This window comes from Pipistrellus kuhlii, unplaced genomic scaffold, assembly GCF_014108245.1.
Source record: "Pipistrellus kuhlii isolate mPipKuh1 unplaced genomic scaffold, mPipKuh1.p scaffold_m20_p_4, whole genome shotgun sequence".
Classification (NCBI taxonomy): domain Eukaryota; kingdom Metazoa; phylum Chordata; class Mammalia; order Chiroptera; family Vespertilionidae; genus Pipistrellus; species Pipistrellus kuhlii.
This window is the reverse complement of record NW_023425540.1, coordinates 25,915,687-25,942,793: the sequence shown is the minus strand read 5'-3', so window position 1 is coordinate 25,942,793 and position 27,107 is coordinate 25,915,687. Positions and strand designations below refer to the sequence as shown.

The following is a 27,107-nucleotide window of genomic DNA, read 5'->3' as shown; positions in this document are numbered from 1 at the left end:
GTTACTCTTGCCTTTGGGTTTCCCCTAAAGGTCCAGCCTCGGGGAGGGGAGAGGCGAGGCACCGGGTGGGGACTGGCATCCCGCTTGCCTTTGCCCATCCCCTGGTCCTCAGCTTCCTCACTGGGAGTAGCCTCGCCGGGCAGCTGAGGATCCCCAAGTTAGGAACTTTCGAGAGAATGGTGAGATTAGCCCTAGAAGTGGCCCTCGGAGCCTGCGCTCCAATGCCACACGCCGCGAGCTCCCAGGACCTCCAGACGAAGCTGTGCACAGAGGCGGACAGGGGGATGGTGAAGGGAGGCCAGTGTGCGAGGGGCCTGGTGGAGACACAGCCCCAGGGGTGACCAGCCCGTGTGCCGTGGCAGTGCTGGTCCCAGCTTCAGCCGCCCGTGCTAGGCCAGGCCGTGCCACCAGGAAGGGGTGCAGAGCAGACACCGGCTATGGCAGCCGGGCTCCAGGAAGCATTTTCTGAAACTGCCGTGGCTTTTCCCAGGACTGGCTCCAGGACCAGGTGACACACCAGGCTGTGGCTGCACTTCTGCAAATGAGTGTTGCCTTGTGGCCACTGTGAAAGCAAGCGCCCACCAACCCCAGCATATGTGTGGGCCTCTGTTGGAGGCCCTCTCTGGCCTGCTCTTGTGCAGTTTCCTGCACTCCCAGGCCGGGAGAGTTCAGAATTAACTGCAGAGGCTGGAGCCGCAGAGGTTTGTGCTGCACTGTGAGCAAAGGGGGTAGCCACGCTGATTTCAGAACAGGGACGGGCAAAAGATGCCCATCACACACCTGTCTGTGAGGGAGCCTCAGGCCCAACAGGGTCCCGTGACCTGGAGACACAGGGACAATAGGGAGAGAGTTATTCTGGATCTTCCCTGATCCACTCTGGGAATATACACACAGCCACTATTTCTTCCGATTTCTCCTTTTCTTCAAAAAGCAGAATGAAATGACCTGTCCTTCGTTTCCATTTTAAAAACTTCTAACTTCACACTTCAGATCACGTTCCTTTGGTCTTCTGAGGAGCATTCTTTCACCAGCTCACCTTCCTTTGCACACCAGCCTTCGCTCACATGACCGTCCTCGGCACAGACCTGGTCCGTGGGCGTGTGTGTAAGCATGTGTGTGTGAGTGGATGTGTGGGTGCATGGGCATGTGTAAGCGTGTGTCCATGAGTGCATGAGCCTGTGTGTGCGTGTGTAAGCATGTACCTGTGTGTCGCACATCTGAATGGAGCCTTCGCAGACGTCCCTGTGTCCTGTCCGAGGTTCACTTCATCTCCCCGGTGCTGCTGGTTAGTGCATTAGTGCCTGTTGCCCTCGTGGTTCCTAGGCTGGTCTGCTGGTCAGGAGGTCAGCATCACCTGCTCCTTTAAAACCCCCCTTTCACCTGCAAACCCGTGGCCTGTGTGGTCTGGATCCAGGAAACACGTTGGAAATGACCATCTGTTGACTTCCCAACATGGGATGAGGCAGGTGCATTAGAGGAAGGTCAGAGAGTTCAGGGGCCGCACCTGGGGTAGGAGAGGAGCATGCCGGGGCTCCAGGCAGGAGGAGGTCTGGGGTCACCCCCGGCCCCTCCACCCCAGCGTCTGAGTTCTGCCCCAGGGAGCCCAGGAATGTAAAGAAGTGTGAGGTGATGTGGGGCCAGCCAAGGAGGAAGGCCCTATCCCCGGGGGACTGGCTACTTGCCCCCCTGCACCTTCTGGTCGTAGGTGCCTGCGTGCTTGTAGCCTGGCACATAGCCCGACTCGTCCACCAGGTCCACGCGGCCGGCCTTGCCCTTGCCCCTGCCTGATGGGTCGAAGCGCTCCTTGTGGGAGCCGGTGAACTTGGTGGTGTCCGTGAGCCGCGACACGGTGGGCGAGGAGATGGCTTTCTGCAGGAGAGCAGGGAGGGAGACTAACAGTCATCGAACCACAGGAGAAAGAAGGGGCTTGCCCCGGGGAGCCGGAGAGGGAACCAAAGGGGCTAGGCCCAAGCAGGAGGGGTGCTGGCGCTCCTGGAATCCACTCTCCACTTAACCCAGGGAGGAGGCCTGGGCCTGCCCACACCTGGGGATTAAGGCTCTCACCCTGTCTTTAGGCCACGGCCACCTGTCCCGTCCACTTCATGGACCCCATTTCCCAAGGGACCCGCCCAGCAGCCCCGCTCACCGTCACTCCGGAGATGATGGGGGCCTTGCCCTCAATGAGCCTGTGCACCTCCCGCACGGCCTCCTCGCTGCTCTTGTCCTTGAACCTCTTCTTGGAGAGCTCCTCCAGCGCCTCCTTGAACTGCTCGAACGTGATGGTCCGACAGGACTTGCCCCTGCAGGAGAAGGGACGTGTGCACCGGACCCAGGACCCAGTGACATTGGGGAACCCTAACCCTGCCTGGGCACCCACTGACATCGGGGGACCCCAGCCCTGCCTCTTGCCCACACCAGAAGCGAGCCTAACATTAAAACACAGAGCATGCCCCTCCCCCTGCAGTGTTTTCACCCAACAGTCAGTCGCCATTGGCAACTGCAGCAAATATAAATTGTCTTGGAAAAAAGCTTAAAGGAAGCACATCCTTTATGAACAACTGGACATTAAAACAGAGCTGTTGTCTGCTTCTAAATGGGGCATGTGTGTGGCCTCCACTCGGGAGGACTTTCAAAGAAAAGTCAGATCCGAACCACAGGACTTTCAAAGAAAAGTCAGATCCGAACCACAGGGAAGAGGCCTTGGTCCCGGCTGGCAGGCAGTCTGTGGGTCATGGTTACCACCCAGGGACAAGAGTGGGGGACTCCCAGGATACCCAGCAAGGTGTGCCCAGGGCCCGCACGTGAGGCCCACCAGCCCAGAGGCCGCACAGCCTGACAAGTGCCAGTCCAGATGCACAGCACAGGGGGAGCCATGGGACTGGGCAGAGGCCGCATGCAACACTTCATCCAGACGTACCGATGGCAGCACAGAGGTTCCCACAGGAGGTCAGTCCTGCAATTTTGAAACGCTCTAAGCTGGCTTTTTACCTTTTATAATTTTAACTTAAAAAAGCGTTTTTGCCAGTTTGGCTCTTCCCCAGTTCAAAATGTTTTCCACAAAAGAGCAAAGGCTACTCAATGGAGCCAGGATCATCTTTCACCAACGGCACAACCACATAAAGTAATGAGCTTCGACCTGTGCCTCTCACCATACACCAAGGCTAACTCAAAGTGGTCAGTCTAACTTTATTATAAAACCTAAAACTATAGCACTTCTGAAACAACATATAAGAAAATTCTTACGACCTTGGTTAGAGATGTCTTAGAAATGACTCCAGAAAACAGTCCATCCCAAAGAAGGATGGCTTATAACTATTTTCTTCAAAAGACACTGCAATGCAAAGACAAGCCACAGACTGGGAGAAAAGACTCGCAAAGCATGTCTGATAAAGGACTGTATTGGAAATACATGAAGAACTCTGAAAACTCAAGAAGAAGAAATCCAGTGTAAGCAATTGGACAAAATATTCGAATCAAGACACTTCACCAAGATCTGTGGGTGCGAGAGACTGCACGTCGTCAGTTCCCGCAGAGACACCGCACACCACAGGTGGCCCCAGTGACTAGAGGACTGGGAAGACAGCCCCATTGCTGGGGAGATGCGGGCTCGGGCTCCGACCCAGCCGGTGGGCGCACAGTGTGGCAGCCACTGTGGAAAGCTGTCTGGCAGTTTCTTAAAGGTCGCACCTGTGGCATGACCCCAAGACCCACTCCTGAGTCTCACTCAAAAGCAATGAAGATAAGCTCACGCATTATTGCTCACAGTTCTGCTCATGGTCACCAAGACCCAGAAACAGCCCCTGTCCTTCAGCAGTGGACGGACAAGCATGCCCCCAGCAAGCACAGAGGTTCCCTCCCATGTTACACGTGTGTCTGAAGAGGGCCATGCTGACCGACAGGCCCGTGAGCAGGAGACTGCTGATTGGAGGTTGCAGCCCAACCTCACCCCTCAGGGAGGCCATTCGGCAGGAGGGATGGACCCTCTGGCACATTCAGAGCCATCTGTCCCGAGGTCATTGGCAAGGACAGGACTACAGGGCAGGGACTTAGACCAACAGTGTTTGGTGGTGGGTTCTGCCCTTCAGACAACATCCACAAATGCATGAAGTCTGTGGGCCTGGAGGGTCATTCTAGGGAAGCCGCCCTCAGCCTTGAGTGCCTGGAATGGTGCAAACACAGCCTCTTGTCTTCCTCCTGACCCTGCTGAAGGGTAACCTCTGGGGCCCGAGAAGGCCTGTTTGTCCTGGGCTGTCACAGGCGCTCCTGTCTCCTATTCACTGCCTGCCCAGGCTGGCAAGTGGACACCAAGCCCGACGGCTGGCCCGGTGACCAGCCGCTAGAGCGCACAGCCCTCTCTGGGTATTGCGGCACCAGGCGCCACCAGGGTGAGTCACTCCGGCCCCGGTGGGGGGGTGGCCCACAGGGACTCCTGTCAAAGGGTGCATTCAGATTGGGCTGGACACACAGGTCCAGGGCCCTGACTTGCCCGCTCCACCTGGCCGGGCCAGGTGTCCCCCAGGATCCCACTGTGGCTGATGGGTGGGTCTCAGAGCTCTCCCCAGGGGAGCTGCTGCCCTACTGCTGAGAGAGTCCCCAGGGAGCGCTTCCGTGACAATGCCAGGCGCTTCCCCGGGGACAGGATCACATCACGCTGCAGTCCACATAGAGCGAGCCTGTTCCCAAGTGCACATGGCGGTGTCCCCACAGCCCTCCACCCCCTCCGCCCTGCTCAGAGGCTGTTGTTCTGCTGGAAAGCCAGACGCAAGGCCCCTGTGTCCCCTGGGCCTCCCGGCCCAACTCAGGGCAAGCAGGGAGGGCCTGGGCGGGCTGCTCCTGAAGGCCACCCAGGGACACTTGGGCCAGTCCATTCCTTCCAGGACAGACCAGAACTGTGTGTCTCCAGGGCCAACATCCAGGATGTACCCAGGATGGAACACCCACCGTGACCCCTATGCCCTCCTTGCCAGCACCTTCAAGTATCAGAGCGAACTGCACTCTCCCAGGCCCCTCTCTGAGGGCCAGCGTCCAGGCTACTGAGCCACTGGGGGCGGAGGGATGGGAGTGCCGGAGAAAGCGCTGGTTCTCCCAGGCTCCCCTGACCAGCAGCAGCTGGGACCTGGTGACCTGTCCAGAGAGCAGCCAGGATGCCACTGTGGCCAGAGCATGGCCATATCAGCTCTCCGTGACACCCCATCCCACCCCACCTCACACTCAAGCTTTGTTGGGGCTCCTTCAATGGGCGCAGCCTGCTCCAGGCTCTGGACACCACTGGATGGCCTCTAGGCCCCAGGCCTATGCTTCTATGCTGAGCCTCTGGGGTGCACACCCATGGCCCAGGAGCCCCTGTTTCAGACAATTTCCGTGTGTCCTGGCTTTGACTGTAGCATGTGTGGCAAGAATGGAGCAGCTTTCCAAGTCTTCAGTGACCGGGAGCCCCGCCCACCTGCTTCCTTCCAACCTGAGACCCAGATGCCAGACACGGGTTGAGCTGTGTCCCTGCACCAGTGTCATGAGAAACAGGTTGTTTCCTCTGTACACACAGCACCCACCACCCAAGCGTGTGCATGGGTCAGGAGAGGCTGCAGCAGAGACACCGCCCTCCTCTGCCCCCTTGGTCTGTCCTCTCCACTTGCAGGGAGGGAACCGCATGCCTGACCCCACACATGCAGACAGGATGGAAGGGGATGGTGCCGTCCATGCCCCCCCAAATGAGACTGTCAGGGTGACCCTCCTGCTTGTGCATATGCTTGTGCATAATTAATCTTTCAGACTGACCATCATCTGTCCTTTGGGGCGTGGAGGATGTCAGAGTCTTTGTCTAGGTAACAATAGTCTTCCATCTAGACCTGGTATAGAGCTGCAAGAAATTTGTTTAAAATTTAACACATAGTAACATCAAAACAAACAGGCACTGCCATGGCGACAGGACCTAAACAAAGGCTGCAGATACCCTGGCTGGCGTCACCGCCCAGAGCCCTGGCAACCGCCCCCAAACAGAGCTGCTCTTCTCTACCAAGTCAGCAACTTTGAGGTCTCAGCCTGTCCTGCAGGATCCTGTGACCTTACCCAAGGCACTGTGCACCCTGGCTGTCCCTCCCACTGTAACCTGTGGTACCCAGCAAGCCACCCAAGCAGGGAATTCCCTGTTCCCTTGTAGGTGGCCCCTGTAGCCACCACAAACTGGACTTCACTGTGTGGTGACTATAATCCCTCACTGGGCTGGGCCACAGTTACCCGTTCTCCCATTCCATGTCCCCCAAAGTGGCCTGAGGCAGAGACACCAGGGGGAGACCACAAACAGTCCTGGGCTCTGCAATGGGGAGCCCACCATGCCCAGGAGCTGAGGTTCACCCTCAGCCCTGAGTCTAAGCAGCTGATACCCTGCCTCCCAGGATAGGCATGGCGAGCAGATGGTGCCCACTCACTTCTTGAGGCCATTGCCCCCCATTTGGGTAATGGAGTGCACATGCCTCCTGCACACTGGGTTTCTGGGCTTGTCCAGGGCAGCTGTCTTCTGATTGAGCCACCACCACACTTGCCACCACCCTCCCTTCAAGATTGTACGTGTGTGTGTGTGTGTGTGCCTATGAGCTCATGTGCACAGGCAGGTCTGTGTATGCATGTGTGAGCTCCTGTGTGCACATGTGTGTACATACCTACAATAGCTTAAAGGCAACTTACTGCAGAAGGAATTAAGAACGAGGAAAGAATTGTCCCCACCTGCCCCAACACTTTGCATGTCTGGGCCAGTGCCAAAGGTGTGGAACCTGTGGCACTCCTTGGTGGGTGACCTGTCTGTCCCTGGACACAGCACTTATCTCACCTGCCTCCAGCCCTTCTGTAACATTCCCCAGGGGGCCGCGGGCAGGGCCTAGCGAGATGCAGGTCAGATCTGGGGGACAGGCTTCAGAACAGCACCTCTCAAGCTCAGCCCACAGTGGGCCAGGAGCTACCCCTGAGATCCCTCCAAGCTCTGGAGTGCAGGGCAGTGCCTCCTCCCCGGGTCCCAGCTAACCCCAAGGCAGCCTGCTCTGGTTCCAATCCCTGGGCATCTGATTCTGGGAAGGGAAGGATCTCGAGGCATCACACTTCCTCACAGCCCGGTAAGATACAAAATCCACCAGCGGACCCCGGATTGCGGCCTGGCTGACCACAGGCCTCCGGGAAGCTGGCTCTGCGGTGAGAGAGCCCAGCTCACTTACTTGATTTTGCTGAAGACAATGTCCACGTCGGTGACAGTCACGTTCTTCCCGTCGATCACCTGGCAGTCCTTGCACAGTTTCGACCAGTTCTTGCCATGCATCTCCTTCCCGGTGGCTCTGGTGTCCCCATGCACCGCGAACCGCCGGAAGGCCTCCTCCAGGGCGCTGAGCTCCTGGGCCGAGGCGGCCGCCCCCTCGTTGGCACCTTCTGACTCCAGTGACAGCTGCTTGGCTGCTTTGTCCTTTGCAGGGTCCCCTGGGGATTTGGGGGGTGTCTTGTTGGCAGCCTTAGAGGCTTTTGCCTTGCTGTCGGCCATGTTTCTGGTGGAAAAAGGAGAGAGGGAAGGGGTTATTCTGTTTCTTCGGGGCCGCCCAAGGCTCCTCCAGCTCCCTCACAGGACGGGGACTGGCAGGCCTCGGGATGTAGCAGGGCCCCTGGGGCCCCTTGGAGCCGAGTCCTGGGCATGAGGGGGCAGAACCCCTGCCCAGGGGCCACAGCAGGATGGTGAGCACGTGTCCTACTGCTGGACACGACACTGCCCCTCAGGCACCAGCACCCTGCCGGCCATTGCCGGGGTAAGAACCCGCCCCAACTAGTCAAAGCCAGCAGCAATTGGCAGGGCCATGGGCAGTGCACCCAGCTCAGACACCTGGGGCTCAGGGCCCCTTCCTTGTCACTCCCCCATCAGGGTCTCTTCCCTGGGCCACACCTGCTGGGTGACTCCCCAGAAAGACATCCTTCCCGGGGGCCATGGAGTGACGCCATCCTTGGGGAGAGGGTATCCAGAATCAGCTGCTCCCCTCACCTTAGGGCTGAGCCTGCTGCCCTCCTGCGAGTGGGAGAGGGAGACCTCAGGGTGTCAGCTGGGCAGGGGGCGGAGGGGAGGAGGAGGGGAGTTGCATGCACTGGGGGAAGGCCACCACTGAGGGCCCCGTGTGGGGAGATGGGGAGCCCGCCCTGACCTGCCCGTGAGGCTCTGCCTCTGTGAGGTGCCAGATCCCCACAGCCGGGCTCAGAAGATAGGAGCCCGTGCTGCCTCCAGCGGGTTTCAGGAGCACAGAACGCGATGCAGCCATGCAGCCTCCCCCTGCAGCAGGCTGTGGCTGGGGCAAGACCCCGAGATGCCCAGCCACGTGTAAGATCCCCCTGGGTCCCTGAGGAGTGGCTCAGCTCTGTCTGCCTCACTGAGGAAGGAAACGGCCGGGGCTCCATGAGAGAACAGAAGCCGGGATCCACTGGCGCACAACACACAGTCCGGGGCAGTCTGTGCAAGCTTGATCACAACTCTGCCACTCGCTGAACATCCCCTTCCATCTGTCTTCTCAACACCAGAGGAAGATGGGCGACTGCCATTGTGGGGGGTCCTGGTGGCCCTGCTGAGCTCAAGATCCTATAAGTTCCCAACAGTAAGAAGTCAAATGCCCTCCACCACTGGACTGGATGTTCTCAGGGGCCTCGGGGACTGTGGACCCACGCTGCCCCCGTCCCCATCCTCTGCGATGGCGCAAAAAGTGCACCTGCTGCTGAGAGAAATCCTGGACACCCGGTGATGGAGCACAGCGGGCTCTGGGTGGACAGCACTTCCGGCTTCCCACAGGGTCAGGGGCGAAACCAGGAGTGCTGTCCTCCAAGGAATCGGTGCCGGGGTGAGGAGTCAGGTGGCGGCAGAAGACTCCCAGGTTTATTGCTGACAGTACTCCTTCTGAAACAGGAGCTTCCTGAGGGGTCGGCTGAGCATCTCTTCAGCACTCGGTGCCCAGGAAGAAAACGTGGCTCAGCGGTTACTAGACACATGCGTTGACTGGTGGGAATGTGCACGTGCGTTCCACTTGGTCAAAGAGGAGGAAACCTCCTGTGATGCTTCCAGCCCAGTGCACGGTCCAGGAAGCATCGTATCGTGAGAAGAAAGCTCGCCGAGTACGTTGGGGGGAGCCGGCTCTGGTATTAGAATGATGGGCCATTCTTCTTGAGTTTTTCTGTATTTTGCAGCATCCTAGCAGCACTATTTCATAGCAAGAACCTCCCCAAAGTGCCTGCCGCCCGGCCCCGCTTAGTGTCTGGGTCTGAGTCAGCCCCCCAGGGAAGCAACAACAAAGCCCCCCTGACAAGCCACGTGTGGCGGGACCGGGCACCCCACCAATGACAAGGACAAAACGAATCTCTGTGAAGTGCTCTGAGCACATGCTGACAGATACATTGATTCTGGCATGCAGAGTGGGCTCTCCCAGAGCCTCAGCCCCCAGGGACCCCTAGAATAAAGGACAGCAGGGCGGCCGGGAGGGGGATAAAAACCAACCTGCTAAGGCACCACACATTGCTCAGCCACTAACTCGTGCTGGGCACAGGGCTTTGATGAGTCCAATAAAAAGTGAGAAGGAGCCCTGACTGGTTTGGTTCAGTGGATAGAGCATCGGTCTGTGGACTGAAGGGTCCCGAGTTCGATTCCAGTCAAGGGCATGTACCTTGGTTGCAGGCACATCTCCAGTGGGAGGTGTGTAGGAGGCAGCTGATCAATGTTTCTGACTCTCTATCCTTCTCCCTTCCTATCTGTAAAAAGTCAATAAAATATATTTAAAAAAATAAAATAAAAAATGAGAAGGACGGAAGAAGATGTGAAAAAGTTCTGTTGTCGTAGCTTTACTTTCCAGCTGGATACGGGCAATAAAGAGGTAGACACACTTGAATGGTGTGACATAGGTGGTGAAAAGTGCCCTGAGGAGAATGAAGGCAGGTCAGAGGGCGATGGTGCATGTGATTTTAAACGAATTGGAGGAGGAGCCTGAGTGGAGACTGGAACGGCAGGAAGGCGCCAGCATGTGGCTGCTATTCATGAACCGTCTGCCACCAATGTTGACCGAATCCCACTGGACAGGTGGGGTTCCTCCCAGACTGAGAACCCTGGTCTCCCTCTGCCGCCATGGGCACCGGAAGAGAGCGGCCCACGCTTTGAAGGTGCTGAAGAAAAGCTTTTCCAGACCACGGCCCCCGGGGTGCGGGGCCAGACGGCTGCGGACAGAGGAGCTGGGGGCTCTGCCACACCTGTCAAGCCAGCTGTTGGTGGCTGTCAGCACGGCGAGAATCCACGACTAACCCAGAGTGGGCAGGCAGCGGAAATGAGCAGGAGACCGTCAGACAGAAGCCTCTAACCTCAGCCCTGGGGGTGGCAGGCCCAGGGCCTTTCTCACCAGGTGGCTGGCAGCTTCAACCTGCCAAGCCTTTCCCCGGAGCTGTGGCCGCCAGTGCCGTTTTAGGGCCGTGTCTGTGTGTGTTGATGGGTTGTCACTTCAAATCAGCTCACAGCCGTCTGCAGGGATGGCCTTGGAGCAATGACCCAGGTGGGAGGTGGGTGGAGCAGGGCACCTCCCCTCCCCCACCACGCCCTCACCCTCGCCAGCCACTCGGTCTGTGACCTTGAAGCTGCAAAGGTAACTCGGCCACAAGACCCAGAACACAGCTCTCTGTTCTGGGTTTCCGCTGTGTTTTCTGATGAAAATGCATGATCATAATAAAATATTTTAAAAATCACTTTAACAGAAACAACAGAAGGAGTGAGATCCTATGTATGGTACGGGAAGATCTCCAAGACAACTGTTTGTTGTGTGGGAACGCGGGTCATGGGGCAGCAGAAATCACGCACCCCACTCCGGGAAAGCAGACAACAAGAGAGAGAAGTGTCCGAGCTGCTAGGAAGACTGAGGGTGGCCCGGGCGGAGGAGAGGGGTCACGTCCCTCTGTTGTTTGGATCGCCCCAGCAAATCCATGTGCTGGTTCCATATTGATGTACTCATAATAAATTTAATTTTAAAAGAAGCCGAGGGCTCCACCAGAGGTCTACTGGGATACAGAGATGTCCAGAGAGCCCCTCTGTACCAGCGATGACAGCGTGCACACAGGGGCCTCCCTCCAAGGGCCAGCCTCCTGCCCCCTACCTACCAGGCTCCTCTCCTACACCCACCCACCCCCGCCCCGGGAGGCTGGGGTACCCCTCTGCTTTCCTGCGCCAATGGTTTCTGGGGAGTGAGGTGAGTCTGAACCCAGGGCGGCCTTCCATGCCAATTCCCATCTGTGCCACCCACTTTCCACATAACGAAAACTAAAGTCACTTAGAGAAGAGGCTGCCAGGAGGTCAAAATAACAACCCACTGAGTGAAGTGTTCTCTGAGGTGTGGCCTGTGTTCTCAGGTGTGTACCGTGTTTCCAGGTGTGTACTCTGCACCCCCAGGCGAGTGTCCTGCATCTCCAGGTGTGTGTCCTGTATACCCAGGTGTGTGCCCAGGTGTGTGTCCTGCATTACCAGGGCAGCGGACCTTCCCTGGCCAATATTCCCTTTAGGGGCACAAGGCAATGTATGGCAGAAGTGGAGACTGATCGGGTGTGATCAGGTATCACTCCGACTGGCCACAGACATGGCAGCCTGGATGCCCAGTAGGCTCTGTTCCTGCTTCTTCACCGAAAGGATTTTTCAACAGCTCAGGAAAGCCCCAGTGAATCAAGTTCTGATTTATCTCATGGTCCGTGGCCCCTGGCACCAGGTGAAAACCCAGCCTCTCTCCTGGGCCTCTCTCAGCTGCTTCCCTGGAAAGACCCCTGCGCAGCCCTGGGCTCTGATGGTGTCAGAGAGGATGGCGAGGGGCAGGGAGAAGAGTAGGTGGGAGGCTGGTGAGGTGTGGGGAGCCGGTACGTCCAGTTCTGGGGGAGCCGTTAGCCTCCTGCTTGAGGCGGGGCAGGCGCTGTCTTAGAAGGGTCAGGACGGAACTGATACACCGGCTGTGGGGCAGACTGTGTTACCGGATTTGCATTTTTAAAGGAGGCTTAGAGAGGGCAGGGCATCAAAAGGTGGAATTACAGACCAGGGCAGCATGAGATACAGGGGCAGGCGCTGGGTCCCCAGAAGGCAGCCACTCGGGAAATAGTCAAACAAAAGCTCCTGGCCAGGTGACCCGTCTGAACCTGGGAACACCTGCCCCTGAGTGTCCACCAGGCTCCGGGGCTGCCTCACCACTGGGTGGGCTGTCTCTCAGATATCACACAGTCTCCCCAGACCCCTGCCCCCTCAAAGGGTGGAGATGCTCCAAAGATCGGCCGTGACAAGGTCCCTATTTCCAGAATGAACCAGGCCCCATTTCAGAATGACTCTTCCTGACCATGCTTAAGACTTGACAGCCTGAGGCAAAACCTATGGAAAAGGTGACACAGGACAGATCCCTATATAAAAGGTGACAGTCACCATTGCCACATGACATGAGCACTCAGCACCCCAATCAGGAGGAATGAAAATCTGTGTTAGTGACATGCCTGCCAAAGGACCCGGTGTCTGTGAGCAGGGCCAGGTGTGTCTGTGAGCAGGGCCAGGTGTGTGTGTGAGCAGGGCCAGGTGTGTGTGTGAGCAGGGCCAGGTGTGTCTCTGTGAGCAGGGCCAGGTGTGTGTGTGAGCAGGGCCAGGTGTGTCTGTGAGCAGGGCAGGTGTGTCTGTGAGCAGGGCCAGGTGTGTCTGTGAGCAGGGCCAGGTGTGTCTGTGAGCAGGGCCAGGAGTGTCTGTGAGCAGGGCAGGTGTATCTGTGAGCAGGGCCAGGTGTGTCTGTGAGCAGGGCAGGTGTGTGTGTGAGCAAGGCCAGGAGTGTCTGTGAGCAGAGCAGGTGTGTCTGTGAGCAGGGCCAGGTGTGTCTGTGTGAGCAGGGCCAGGTGTGTCTGTGTGAGTAGGGCCAGGTGTGTGTGTGAGCAGGGCCAGGAGTGTGTGTGAGCAGGGCCAGGTGTGTGTGTGAGCAGGGCCAGGAGTGTCTGTGAGCAGGGCCAGGTGTGTCTGTGTGAACAGGGCCAGGAGTGTGTGTGAGCAGGGCCAGGTGTGTCTGTGTGAGCAGGGCCAGGTGTGTGTGTGAGCAGGGCCAGGAGTGTGTGTGAGCAGGGCCAGGTGTGTCTGTGTGAGCAGGGCCAGGAGTGTCTGTGAGCAGGGCCAGGTGTGGTTTTAAAGGATGGCAGCAACAGCAGCTCTGTGCTCTCCTGGTTCCCCTTCCTGGACAGAGCATGGCTGTGCCCTATATAAAAGTAGGTGTGAATCATCTCCACTCCCCCAAGCACATGCCCAGCAACTCATTTCTGATGCCCCACGAGCTCTTTGTCCTGCCCCCAATCTACACTTCCTGCAGTCTGACCTGGCCAGTGGAATGGACCACCTTGCCTCTTATAACCAGGTGCCTTCTGGCTCCCAAGGCCCCTCACGGTCTGTAGCTGCCTCTTACCTCCCCTCTGCCCTCTGGTGCCACTGTCTGTGGCATGCTGGGCATTGCTAAGCCAACTGGCACCCTGTCTTCCCCAAGTAGGAGCTGGGTGCACCCCAATGGCTGACCCTTATTGGAGTGAGGGCCTGGGCAAGCTGCTCGAGCACTGGGGTGAGCAGCCAGAGAGCATGCAGAGTGGGGCAGGGGGCAGGCCAGCAGGATGCATGGGGTGGGGACTGGCACCTGCTGTAGGGTTCCCAGACCTCGCACAGGACCATCCACACCACCTCATACTCCCGTGGCCCTACCTGGGGACTGATGTGCGAGACCCTTCCGATGGCCCCTTCACCCAGGGAGCCTCTGCCTCGCAGACAAGCCTCCCCGGGACCACCTCCTCTGGAAAATGCTGTGCCTGACCAGCCTCTCCTCCTCAGGACTGCATCCTCTGCCCGAGGCCTGCTCTGGGCCCTGCTCTCAGACTCTCAAGGAGGCCTACAGAGAGAGCCCTGTGGCCCCAGCCCGGGAGCACGTCCAAGCAGCAGCCACTGTCCTCAGGCTCCATTCTGCCTGGCTCACCAAACTGCTGGAAACTCAGTCCCACCCCTGAGAGGGACAAAACCCCGCCCCCACCCTATCTGCCTGAGCTCAGAGCACACCATGGAGTAAAGACACTTGTGCCCTAAGTACCCACTCTGTGGAGAAAGGTCCCACAACCGGGGCCACCCGATTCCACCATGAACACAAGAGAAACGTTCTTTGCCAGAGCACCAGGTGTGGGTGTCTAACTCTGGTGCGACATCACACAATCTTAACTCTGGAACCTTCTGGTGTGACTAGAGTTACACAGAACTCCTGCTGGAGAAATCCCCTTTTAAGGAGTACAGGACCCTTGTGACTCAGACGCCTGTGGGCCTGGATGGGAAGCCGCACCTGCAGAGCTCCTGGCGAGGCTGCTGGCCTCTGAGGAGGCATTAACCTCTTCCTCCGAAGGCCCAGCGCCAGCCGCCTCGGGTGGGCTGAGTTTCCTGGGATGCACATGTTGCAAGCTGCATTGGGAAATGAGTGGACGGGCCCCACCCACTGAGCTCTGCGGGCACGGGGTGTGTCTCCGAGGCTGGTGACAGATGCCGCCACAGGCCCTGCAGGTGGGAAAGGGCTTCCAGGAGAGCTGGCATCAGAGGGAAGCCGCCTGGGAGTCACTGGTCCTCCACCCCACGGACTTTCAAGGGGTGGGTGTGGTGCCACCCAGATCCTCTGAATCTCTTTCTTTCTGTCTTTCTTTCTTTCTTTCTTCCTCTTTCTTCCTTTTTTTCTTTCTTTCTTTTCTTTTCTTTCTTTCTTTCTTTTCTTTTCTTTTTCTTTTCTTTCTTTTCTTTCTTTCTTTCTTTCTTCTCTTCTTTCTTTCCTTTCTTCCTTTCCTTCTCTTTCTCTCTCTCTCTCTCTCTCTCTCTCTCTCTCTCTCTCTCTCTCTCTCTCTCTCTCTCTTTCTCCCTCTCCTCCCTCCCTCCCTCCCTCCCTCCCTCCTTCCTCCCCTCCTTCCTTTGTTAATCCTCACCCGAGGCTATTTTCCCATAGATTTTTAGGGCGAGTGTTGGAGAGAGAAAGACAGAGAGAGACACATCAGTGTGAGAAAAATACATCTATTGGTTGCCTCCTCCACAAGCCTCGACCAGGGCCTGGGCCAAGGAGGAGCCTGCAACCAAAGTACGAGTCCTTGTTCGGAACTCAGACCGACCATGTATCCACTGAGCCAAACAGCTTAGGGCTGAATCTTTACACCCACTGGGGGTCTGAGATGCCATCTCACCACCAGGACTACGAACCAGAGCACTTGGACCGCCACTGGGCCCACTGCTGGGACCCCCAAGGCCCAGGGTCTGTGTGAGAAGCCCCGCGGGCCCTGGAAATGCAAGCATTCCTGAGGGTCTGCTAAACTGACTCCCGAAGGAGGGCCTGGCACTTGCAGGGCTGACCGGCAGCCGGGGGCAGCTCTGGTGATGGAGCTGAGCTGCGGGCACCCCTGGGGAGACTGTGGGTGCAGGAAGAGCCTTGCCATATGCCTCTGAGCTCTCAAAGGCAACCAGGAAGTTCCAAACAAAGTGTGCAGAAGGAGAAAAAGAAAAAGTAGAAAGAGCCTGTGCCTTCCTCTCCTCAGAGACCCCCATGGCAGGTGATCCTGGGACCCAGGCACCAAGGACCCAGGAGGGCCCTCCCAGGAGTGTTCCATGGGCACCATCAGTGCCTGGTCCCAGGACACTGATCTGGGGGGAGAGGGAATTGGAGGGATAAGGTCAAGAGCCCCAGGTAAATGCCAAGCACAACTGCCCCAGTGGCACCGAGGGAGGCCTAGGCCTGGCCAGCAGGTCCAGGGAGACCTGCTGCTCACGGATGCAATCTGCTGGCTCCCCAGACCCTGACCTCCTGGGGCAGTGGTTCCCAAACTCATTAGTCAGCAGAGCCGAATGTCAACAGTATAACAATTGAAATTTCTTTTGAGAGCCAAATTTTTTAATTTTTATTTTTTTAACATATTTTTATTGATTTTTTTACAGAAAAGAAGAGAGAGGGATAGAGAGTTAGAAACATCGATGAGAGAAAAACATCTATCAGCTGCCTCTTGCACATCCCCAGTAGGGGATGTGCCCGCAACCAAGGTACATGCCCTTGACCGGAATCGAACATGGGACCTTTCAGTCCACAGGCTGACGATCTATCCACTGAGCCAAACCGATTTCTGTGAGAGCTAATTTTTTTAAACTTAAACTTCTTCTAACGCCACTTGTTCAAAATAGACTCGCCCAGGCTGTGGTATTTTGTGGAAGAGCCACATTCAAGGGGCCAAAGAGCCGCATGTAGCCCCCGAGCCGTAGTTTGCCGACCATGGTCCTGGGGTATTCAGATGTGTGTGTGTGAGGCCCTCAGCAGAGGCAAGGTCAGGATGGGATAGTAAATTCGAAAGATCCACAGGGACCTGAAGCCAGAGGCAGCTGGTGTCTGTTCACCTCCCCCTTCCCACTTCCATCCCACCAGAGGCTCGGGCCCCCATTGTCAAGCTCCAGGAGTGTGGGTGCTGCCCCGTGGAGAGGCACCTCCCTCCAGTAAACAGCCCAGGGGAACAAAGGCCATCAGAATCCTGTGGACCCTCCCAGGGCCAGCCCAGCCCTGCCCCCACCGTCTTCAGCTCTTTATTTGAGTCCATTTGAGTACAACACGGCCCTTTGGCAATTGTTCACATTGCTAATCATAACACGGCCACCCACCCCGCGGTGCCCCGGACACTCGATGTCAATGGCCACTCGTCTCACCCGAGGGCCGTCCCAGGCAGCGGGAGCCTCCAAGAGCTGCACAAAGCCGCCTTTCTGAGTCCACAGGAGCCCTCCCAGTGCGCGGGGATGGTCTCGGAGCCCCAGCTCAGTGCGGAGAGCAGCCCTGCAGCCCAGCACCCTGCCCTTCACAGTCCTGGTGCTGAGCAGCCCGGCAGGCGGGGCTGGCTGGACCGTGGCTGTGTGAGTGGGGTGCACTCATGTCCTGTCATGTAGCCTCAGGCTGCTGTCCAAAAGGTCCATGGGTCCGAGAAGCCTGGGAACTAATCACACCCTCGCTGTTCCCTGCTCGCAGGTCAAAGGTAATTTCTCCCAGTCACAGAGAAGAAAGCAGAGGAGGCAAGCTTCCCCAGGCCACCTAGCCACCCTAGGGCCATGGCCCACCCTGCCACTGCTGTCCTCACCCTGAACCCCTAAAGGACATGGGCAGGACAGGGCTGGGTGGAATGGGGCAGCTCCAGGACAGGCTGTGAGCTCTCCAAAAGGTGGCCCATGGGCCAGGAAAACTGAGGAAAGTGGAGTTGTCCTCCTCTATGGCTCAGAAGCATTGGTGCCCATAGCAGAAACTTCTCCGAGCACCATGGGGTTTTAGGAGGACCCACCACCCAGGAGCCACACTTTGCTGCAGCCCTCAGAGCCACTGGGTTTCCGTCAGCATGTTTCTTATGAAACCCAAGAACGTAGCTGGCCAGCAGCACCAAGGGGAGAGCACTGGGCTCAGGGAGCTCAGAAAATGAGGGTCTCATGGGTAAGAGAGAGCCCTCCAGGATGACGTAGCCACCCCACTCTGAGAGGGGCCCCTCAGGGCCCAGGACCGCAGAGCAGCTGGAAGGAAGGTCCCCCAGAGTCAACAGGAACAGAAAAGCAAGGAGCTTGCTGCTGCCTGCCCACTCGGGGACCCAAGAAGTCCTTAGAGTAGCCCCCAAACCAGCATGGGTACTGGGCTCTGAGATGCCTGCCCAGCCTCCCAAATTAAATCCCATCCCTGTCACGAGACGATCTGCCAACAGAGCACCCAGTGGGAGCCCAAGCCATGAAGTGGGAGAGAAAGGGAGCACAGGTCCCATGTAGCGCAGACGGGAGGGAGAACTGGAAGACACTTCACGTCAATAGACAGGCATCCACCATGCGGGGATGACATTCACCCCCTTGCCAGAGTGCCCTGAGGCTTAGATGAGGGCCCTCATAGAAACTTCTAGTCACTGATCCCTTCCTCAATCAATCAGCACAAGGCCCCGGCCCCACAAGGAACCAGTTGAGGTAGAGGGGTGTCTTGTCCTATAGCCAACTTGGAGATCCCTATGCAGGGGGCTAGTATGCTGGTGGCCCCAAATTAGGTGTGTCTGGTCCTTACCCCACAACCTGAAAGTGGGATCGTGTTTGGGAAAAGGTTCTTTGCAGATGTGATCAAGCCAAAGGCATTGAGATGAGCTCGGCCTGGGTCATCCAGGCAGCGCTGAGTCCAGTAAGGGTGTCCTTACGAGACAGAAGAGGAGAGACACGGACACGTGAGGGAGGCCACATAGCGACAGAGGACGAGCCTGGAGTGCCAGGCGCTCGGAGAGGTGGGAAGGACCCTCCCTCAGAGGTTCCGGAGGGAGTGTGCCCCGGGACACCTGGATCTCAGGCTCTGGCCGCAGAGAAGAGCGAGTGAAAGGCCCGGAGAAGGCGGTGCTATCGGGCGTGGCACACAGAACCAGGGCCAAGACCCAGCAGCTGGTCCCCGTGCGGTGGATTCCAGAGGCCCCTGGAGGTCACTCCAAGCCAGGAGGAGCTTTAAGTAGGGGACTGCCAAAGGACACCTGTCCTCTGGCTTCAGGTTGGAGGTATTTGGGCAGAAAATAAAGGTGGGTACACATTCAAGGAGAGGAAAAATACCAGTGAAGCACATGGGACTGGGACAGGAAATTTTTAAATTCGGGGCAAAGATAAACATGTGCACCTGCTGCTGGCTCCTTCCAGGTGGGGCCCTTCCTGAGGGACAAGCTGGGGCCAGAGTCGCTCCCTAATGCATCTCCTGCTTTGGAGATGTCCCAGGCCAAACCAAGGATGGCAGGCAACGGAGGGCAGGTCAGAAAGAACGGAGTTAGTTTAGGTGAGTGCAGTGACAATCGTGACAACAGGAATGTGACCAGAAAGGACAGAGGACCTGCAGGAAAAGGCTGCTGACCAGGTCTGCCTGGTTCACAGGCTGTCAGTACCTTTAGGCCTCAAAGACCTCCTGCCCAAAAAGCAGCCCATGTGGGAAGAGACTGACAGAGCGCTGTGGTCAGAGAGAAAGAATGGAGGACGGAGCAGGGACCCACCTGCGGGTGGGACGCTGAGGAACCTGGTGTAGCTGTGACTGGCAGCGCGCGTTCAAGAGAAGCGTGAGTGGGCGTGTTCCCTGCAAACACCATCTTCACCTGGCCAGGCACTATTCAGCCAGGACAGCACAGGGGTTTTCAGCCAGGCCACCCCTCAGAGTCAGCTGGGAGCTTTGAAAATACAGTTGCTGAACTCCTACTTCCCCTGATGGAGCCAGGCCTTCCAGCCCCCAGGGCAGCGAGGAAGAGTGGACAATGAGGAAACCCATCTTCCTCAATACACCCAGGTGCTAAGAGGAGAGAGAAAACCCTGGACAGGCCAGCTGTGCACTCATCCGTTTCTCTGTGGGCCTGGCTGGTGCTGGAGGAAGGGGTGTGGAGGGGGGAGAGGGGGACACTCTGCAGGCTGAGCACACTGTTCACAGCTGTTCCTGGAGGGATGTGCCAAGTGAGCTGGCAGGAGACCAAATCAGCTCAGATTCTCAACCCACAGCGTGGATTCAGGTGCCTCTGGATTGCTAGCACCTCAAAATGCCAACAGGACACATTTAAAAACTCTCTAGAGAAGGAGACTGCCATCGAGACCATAGACTATGTCTATGAACATATTTTGATTACAATATCTAGCACACAGTAAAAAATAATAATAATAATAACCAGGCATATGAGGGGGGGAGAAATGCAGAGCAAAGGCAATAGGAACAATCTAGAGGTTCCGATTATTGGCACTCGATCAGACTGGGATTGAAGTCACTATGTATGCCATGTGCAAAGAAAAAGCGTCAGCATGCGCCATATGCAAAAAAGAAAATGGACAAGATGGAAAATTCCAGCAAAAACTGGGAACTATAAAAATGTAGATAGCAACTGTGAAAGAGAATATCTTAGACATTCTAGCACTAAAAAACACAATAACTAAAATTGAGAACTTGGTAGATATGTTTAACAGCAGAGCAGATTCAACACAGCATTAACAAGGACTCATGAATTGGAAATACCCGAGAGAAAACACCTAGATGTGTTGGAAATGTGTGTGTGTGTGTGTACAGACATGTATATAAGGACAAAAACAACAGAAATAATAAAGATAAGCACAAAATTAACAAATTAGAAAATAAATATATACTACAGAGGTCCAACAATATAAAAAGGTTGTGCCTTAAAACATTAATTATATTTATAAATACTGGGTATATTGATCAAGGGGAAAAAAGAGATTTAAAACTTTTCTCAAAAAAGGAAAACTCCAGTCATGGCTGTCTTTGCCAAAAGATTCTATCTTATATTGCAAGAAAAAGTAATGTTAATTTTACACAAATTCTTCCAAAGAAGAGTAGAAGATGGGACACTCTCAGTCATTTTATAAGACTAAAATAATCCTGGTATCAAAACTTAATAAGGGTGTTACAAATAAAGAATAATTTATGGCCCAGTTGGTTGGAGCATTATTCATGCACTAAAAAGGTTGTGGGTTCAATTCCTAGTCAAAGTACATGCCCAAGTTTTGGGTTTGATCCCTGGTTGGGGCTCATATCGAAGGCAACCAAATGATGTTTATGTCTCACATCAATCTCTCTCTCTCTCTCTCTCTCTTTCTTTCTTTCTTTGACTTTTTCTTCTTTTTCCCCTCTCTCCTCCCTCCCTTTCTCACTCTCTAAAAAATCAACAAACATATCCTCGGTTGAGAATTTTTTAAAAAGAATAATTAATGTCAATCTCACTTATGAATGTAAATGCAAAAATCCTAAACAAAATGTTAACAAACTGAATCCAGTAATAAATAAAAAGAACCAATATCTTACAATCAGGTCAGGTTTATGCCAGGAATGTAAGATTGGTTTAACATTAACGTAAATCAATATCATTCAGCACACTAACAGAATAGAGGACAAAAAGCATATTATCTTCTTAATTAAATGCAGGAAAAGCATTCAATGGAGGTCAGCATCTATTAACCATAAAAATTCTTAGCAAACTAGGAAACAAAATTCCTTCATTTGATACAAACCATCACACTTAACAATAATGGTCCTGACACAAGAAGAGAAATGAACCGATAAGACAGAATAAAGCGCTAATAGACCCAAGCATATATTGACCCATTCAGAATGACAAAGGTGGCCCTGCAGGGGAGAAAAAAAAAGTGGTGGTGGGGGGAGAATGATTTTAGTCAGTGAGGATAGGTTGTTGAATAGACAAATGGGGGGAAAAAGCTCTCTGGATCCTGACACCATCAGCTCAGGCCCAGGGCAGATTGAAGCGGGGAAGGCAGGGTAATGAGGCTGCGAGAAGATAATGCACAAGAGCATCTGATGTCATCAGGGCAGGGGGAGATTCCTCACACAGGACACAAGCATCACTGCCCCCAAAGGAAAAGCTTATCAAATGGCACCAAGTTAAAATTAAGAACTTCTATTCATCAAAGCATACTATGGAGGGAGTGAAAAAGCAAGCCATAGGGAAGGAGGAATCTGCTACTGATAATGACCATGGCTCCTCTCCGTCTGTGAGGAACCCTGTTCATCAACAGGAGAGAGACAACTGACTCTAGGACAAGGGCAAGGACATGGCCTGGCATTCAGTGAGAGCACATCCGATGCCCAATAAGTGGAAAGTGAAGAAAAAAAACAAAAAAAACCAAGGCAGATACCACCACACCCTCCAGAATGGCAGATGACTGAAAATGGCCGTGATGCCACGTGCGGTGGGATGAGGAGCGACAGGGAACTGTGGGGCACCTGGCTCCAGCTGCCTTAACAACGTGGACCACAGCAGGACATCAAGACAAACGAGGGTCTACCCTCGTCAGCATTCACCAACAGAAACGCTTGCACGTGTGCTCCAGAGGGCATCACAGGAAGGTCAGACAGCTTCATTCAGCACGACCGAAAATGGAAGTGCCCCGCGCCCATCGGCCACACCGTGGGTACATGCCGGTGGTGGCTCCCAGCATGGCACTTGCACACCGGACACGTGAGACCGCAAGGAGAGCCGCTCACAGCACTGACGGAAATAAGCCAGCACCGCAGAATGTGTCCTCCGTGGCTCTCTAGATATATAGGTTGAACACAACCACAGTGGAAGGTGGTAAAACCACACCAAAGACACACCTCTCCCCCAGGGACAGAGGGCAGCCACCACATCCGGTCTGGGGACAGCTGGGTGCCAGCCTCCCGGGGAAGGCTGGCAGTGATGGGAGGCTCAGATGACCTCCTTCATCCTCCAGCACCATTCTGTCCACAGCCTGCCCCAAACACAGGCACAGAGGCTTGAGGCCGACTCAGAGGCAGGTGGAACATGTGACACATGCAGCCCCACAGTGGCCACAGACAGATGCCATCACTGTCTGAACTCCTGGCTTGGGATGGGCTGTGGAACAGCATTAGAAAACCAGAGCGGGTGGGGTACAGGGAGGGGCTGAGGGTCACCAAGTGGACAGCGGTGAGAACCATGAGGTACACACGGTGTGCGCAGCATGCTCCCTTAGGGACAGCGCACCACCCTGCAGGCTCCTGGGAGTCCACTCCAGTGAGATGTGAGGGGTCATCTGAGTTAACACTGACTCTGGGAGGCCCACATGCACACACCCCTCCACCCCCCAGGGAAGCTCAACCTGCCCGCCTGGCTCATCCCTCGCCAAGAGGAATGAGACAGTGGGGAGTGTGAGGCTTAAATGAGGTCACCTAGAGGACGCTGGCTGTTTTGTGACATTCCAGCTAGAGTGAGCGCTCCCCAGGGCGGAGGCCACGCCGGCTCACCTGGCACCTGGCAGGTGCTCAGACATCTGCTGAACAAAAGGGTGAACAGGGTTACAGGATGAGATATCGGGGGAAAGTGGCCCAGGGCGGGGGAGATCACGTGGAGCCCACAGGGGATGTCCCACTTAGCATGCCAAAAAATTAGAGACTTGGGACCGATGGAGACAAGCTGGGGACATGCGGAGACGCCGTGCCACCGGAGAAGAGGGCATATAGGACTCCAGGTGGGTAAGGACTTTTCACAAATCTAATTTAAAATAGAAAAAGCCTCCCAGGCAGTGTGGCTCAGTGGTTGAGTGTCGACCTATGAACCAGGAGGCAGCCAAGGTTCAATACCCAGTTAGGGCACCTGACAGGGCTGTGGGATTGATCCCCACTAGGGGGCATGCAGGAGGCAGTCAATCAGTGATTCTCTCATCGCTGATTTCTCTCTCCCTCTCCCTTCCTCTCTGAAATCAATAAAAATCTGTACTAATAAAAGGGTAATATGCTAATTAGACTGGGAGACCTTCCGGATGTCCTTCTGGACAAAGCCATAGTGGTGGGGCCAAGGCAGAGGCGGTTAGGGGTGATCAGGCCTGGAGGAGAGGGCACTTAGGGGTGATCAGGCCAGAGGGGAGGGGCAGTTGGGGGCAAGCAGGCTGTCAGGGGGGCAGTTATGGACAAAAAGGCCAGTGGGGGGGCAGTTGGGGGTGAGCAGGCCAGCAGGCAGAGTGGTTAGGGGCAATCAAGCAGGCAGGCAGAAGAGCTGTTAGGAGCCAGCAGTCCCAGATTGTGAGAAGGATGTCCGACTGCCGGTTTGGGTTCAGGCCTAAAGCGGCAGTCAGACATTCCCTGAGAGGTCCCAGATTGGAGAGGGTGCAGGCCGAGCTGAGGGACATCCACCACTAGTGTGAGTGTGTGTGTGTGTGTGTGTGTGTGTGTGTGTGTGTGTGTATATATTTAAAGTTAGTGTGAACGTGTCCTTATAAGGATGAGCTCCCAGTACCCACAGCTAAGAAGCTCAGATCTCCGAGAGTATGGGGGGTTGCAAAAGACATTTTAGAGTGCTGCAAAAGTCAGAAAACCACCATTTTCTTATACTTTGTTTTTGTTGTTGTTGTTTTCTTTAATATATTTTATTGATTTTTTTACAGAGAGGAAGGGAGAGAAATGGAGAGCTAGAAACGTCGATGAGAGAGAAACATCAACCAGCTGCCTCTTGCACACCCCCTACTGGGGATGTGCCCGCAACCAATGTACACGCCCTTGACTGGAATCGAACCTGGGACCTTTCAGTCCACAGACCGATGCTCTACCACTGAGCCAAACCGGTTTCGGCCATTTTCTTATACTTTGTGAAAGATTTAAGAGAGTCAATCACAGCCACAACTGAGCTGCCATTACAAGCCTTTGTACAGTTAAGAGGAAAATATGGAAGTGAAAACCAGTGTTAATTCCTCTATCAGGAGCCGAGATTTGGACACAGTTCCTGGATTTGGATGCTGCATTCCTGTGGGGAGCTGCCCATGGATCACAGACCCCGAACCCTCCCCACCATATGACCCCAGCAGGGCCAAGCAAAGCCATTGCCAGGAACTGGCACTGGAAAGCTGCCCAGGAGAATCTGCGGAGGTGAGATGCCATAGTTAGGGATGGCGTGCATTATGACACTGTGGCTACCTCCCCACCAAAGAGGAAGCTGGTCTCCCAGGAGGGGGCTGAAGAGTGGAGGGGGCTCACACGGGAGTGGGAGACCCAGGTAGTGTGGGCCCACCCAGGCAGCTCTCTCCTTCCTTCCCACCTGTTACTTAAGCGGTAGGATCTTGGTGGGTGTCTGTTCTCCTGACTAGTGCCAGCATCTGCCTGGTTCTGAGTTGGTAGGCTCAGGTGGACTTGGCACCATGCCCAAACCACCCTCAGTCCAGAGTAGTTTCTGGAAGGAGCTCAGGGCCTGGATCTCACAGCCCGAGGAGGACCTGATACGCAGGGCCCCTGGCTCAAGATCCCCAGATGGCATCTCTGTGCATGCTCCTCCAGCCTCACCAGCAACATCACCAGCTAAATATAGGCCTGGCTCCAAGTCAGTGCAGCCTCTCCCCAGGAAGCCTTGCCTTTAAAAAAAAAAAATCTTTCAATTACAATTTACTTTCAATAGTATTTTGTTTTGGTTTCACGTGTACGGCATAGTGGCTGGGCAATCAATACACTTTACAACGTGTTCCCTCCGCTACTTTCAGTGCTTCTCAGCCTCTTCCACAGGGAGCAGCTCTGCTGCCCCTGGGGAGGGATCCCTGAGGACAGTCTGGCTGCTCAAAGGTTTCTCTAAAACCTCCATCAGCCCTGAGTAGTTTCAATTTTCTTTATGAAATGTGCGCATTTTTTAAAATATATTTTATTGATTTTTTACAGAGAGGAAGGGAGAGAGATAGAGAGCCAGAAACGTCGATGAGAGAGAAACATCGACCAGCTGCCTCTTGCACACCCCCTACCGGGGATGTGCCCGCAACCAACGTACATGCCCCTGACCGGAATGGAACCTGGGACCTTTCAGTTTGCAGACGGACGCTCTACCACTGAGCCAAACCGGTTTCGGCGGAAATGCGCGCATTTTTTACCATTAGCATTTATAACCATGTACATAGTTATTTGTTGCAACCTCAAAGGATCCGGGAAGATCAGCCAAACAACGCAGGAGAGAGAAGACTACAGCACAGCTTCCTCTAACCTCCATCACCTCATCATTTCAAAGAGATGGAGATACCTTTATTATTATTATTATTATTATTATTATTGTAGCCCTTAAATTGTGTACCTCTCTGAGTCAGACCCCTTTGGAAACCATGCCTACAGAACCCTCACTGGCTTGCGTTTGCAGACAGGAGCTCCCAGAAGGTTCACCAGCACCACCTCCCCCCACCACTCATCACTGAGCCCTGTGATTCCCGAAACTGTGTGATGGGAACAGGGGCTGGTACCAGAGACAGGACCTTGGAATCCAGTTTAAGGCACTGGGAAGCCTTGAGGCCTGTCTCACCGCCCCCAACATACCCCTTTCTCCCCCCGCCCCCCCCCCCCCATTTCCTGCCTGTTTGGAGCTCTCCCCTCCCCAAACCCATCACTTCATCCCCGGGTGTGATCCCAGTGCACTCAGAGTTCAGGTCAGTTTACTGCTCACTTCCTAGAGGCCAGGGGCTGGTCTAGGCTCTGGGGACACCCCCTCCCCGGCCTCCCCCGCTCCCGCTGGTGCTTCCGGAGAGGGTGGCCATGGGCAGTGCTTGGAGGCGGTGGCGGCCAGGGTTGCTGGGTCCTTTGATCGGCGTCCCCTAGGGACTCCGCAAGTATCTAATAAATGTCAGGGGAATCAGCCAATGAAATGCGCAGGTGGATGACAGCATGGCCGGCTCGTTCCCAAAGGTGTCGGATCCTCGGAGAACACACAACGCCTATCAAAATAGCAGTCCCCACAGGGAGGCGCGAATTAATCTCTTCTCTCCCTCCCCCCCCCCCCCCCCCCCCCCCGCGTCGCAAGGCTTCCGTACAAAACCGAAACGGGTTTCTTAGGACCCTCCCTCAAAGGCGGGAGGTGCGTGGGAAATGCACCGGCGGCCACCTCTTTATCTTGCGGGTTCGGTCCTCACAGGCGATCAGAAAATAGGATACCCCCCTGGGAAGGTTAGATTCGCAGACGGTAGGCCTGACACTTGGCCCGGGAAAGGTGACGTTTGTGCCGGACCCATTGGGCTGCGACCCTGCAGAATCATGCTCCTTTTGGACCCCTGGACACAAACGGCCGTTCCGTGCTGCAGGGCAGTGGCTTCGTTTCAAACCCGTTTGGTCCTAATTTCCCACTGTCTGGTGGGGAGCGGCACCCCAGGCCCGGCTCCCTCCTGCAGCCAGACACGAAGGGCGGGGAGACACCCGGCTGCGCGGCGGCGAATGAAAGAAGGCGCAAGAGGCACCCCTGCGAGGAAAGGCCGAGTGCCTCGCTGGGGCCCAATTACAAACCTGCTGTCCTTTGCACCGCCAGCCTCCCGCACCACCACCCCCCCACCCCGCCCGCCTCTCCGTGACTCCATTCCAGCACCCTGCACAGCGCCCACCGCCCGGCAGTCTCGGCGCAGGTGGCGGGCGGCGCAGGCTGGCCTGAGGCCCTGCGTCCCCGAGGGGTGTCGGTCTGCCCGGCGCCCCGGTGCCCAGCCCCGCGATCGCTTACCTCGCAGACGCAGGGACTGCTGCGGCGGCGCCTCCGCGACTCGGCCGCGCGCAACCGAGTTCCCGGCGGTGCGCTCCGCCGCCGCAGCCCCGGCCCCGCCCCGGCCC

At 55.7% G+C, this 27,107-nt stretch overlaps 1 protein-coding gene and 1 long non-coding RNA gene across 2 annotated transcripts; both read right to left on the bottom strand.

The window, feature by feature from the left end:
* Positions 1-1,219: 1,219 nt before the first annotated feature.
* LOC118703902 lies at positions 1,220-14,021 on the bottom strand. The gene is made up of 3 exons (XR_004983184.2): positions 14,010-14,021; positions 7,610-7,617; positions 1,220-1,357 (listed from the first exon to the last, which is right to left on the bottom strand). It is a non-coding gene; the product is annotated as an uncharacterized LOC118703902 (long non-coding RNA).
* On the bottom strand, positions 1,355-27,107 carry LOC118703901 (tubulin polymerization promoting protein). Its single transcript, XM_036411229.2, has 4 exons — positions 27,001-27,107; positions 7,203-7,523; positions 2,147-2,300; positions 1,355-1,869 (listed from the first exon to the last, which is right to left on the bottom strand). The coding sequence occupies exons 2-4, from the start codon at positions 7,517-7,519 to the stop codon at positions 1,675-1,677; spliced, it is 666 nt and encodes a 221-aa protein (XP_036267122.1). The 5' UTR covers positions 7,520-7,523; positions 27,001-27,107; the 3' UTR covers positions 1,355-1,674.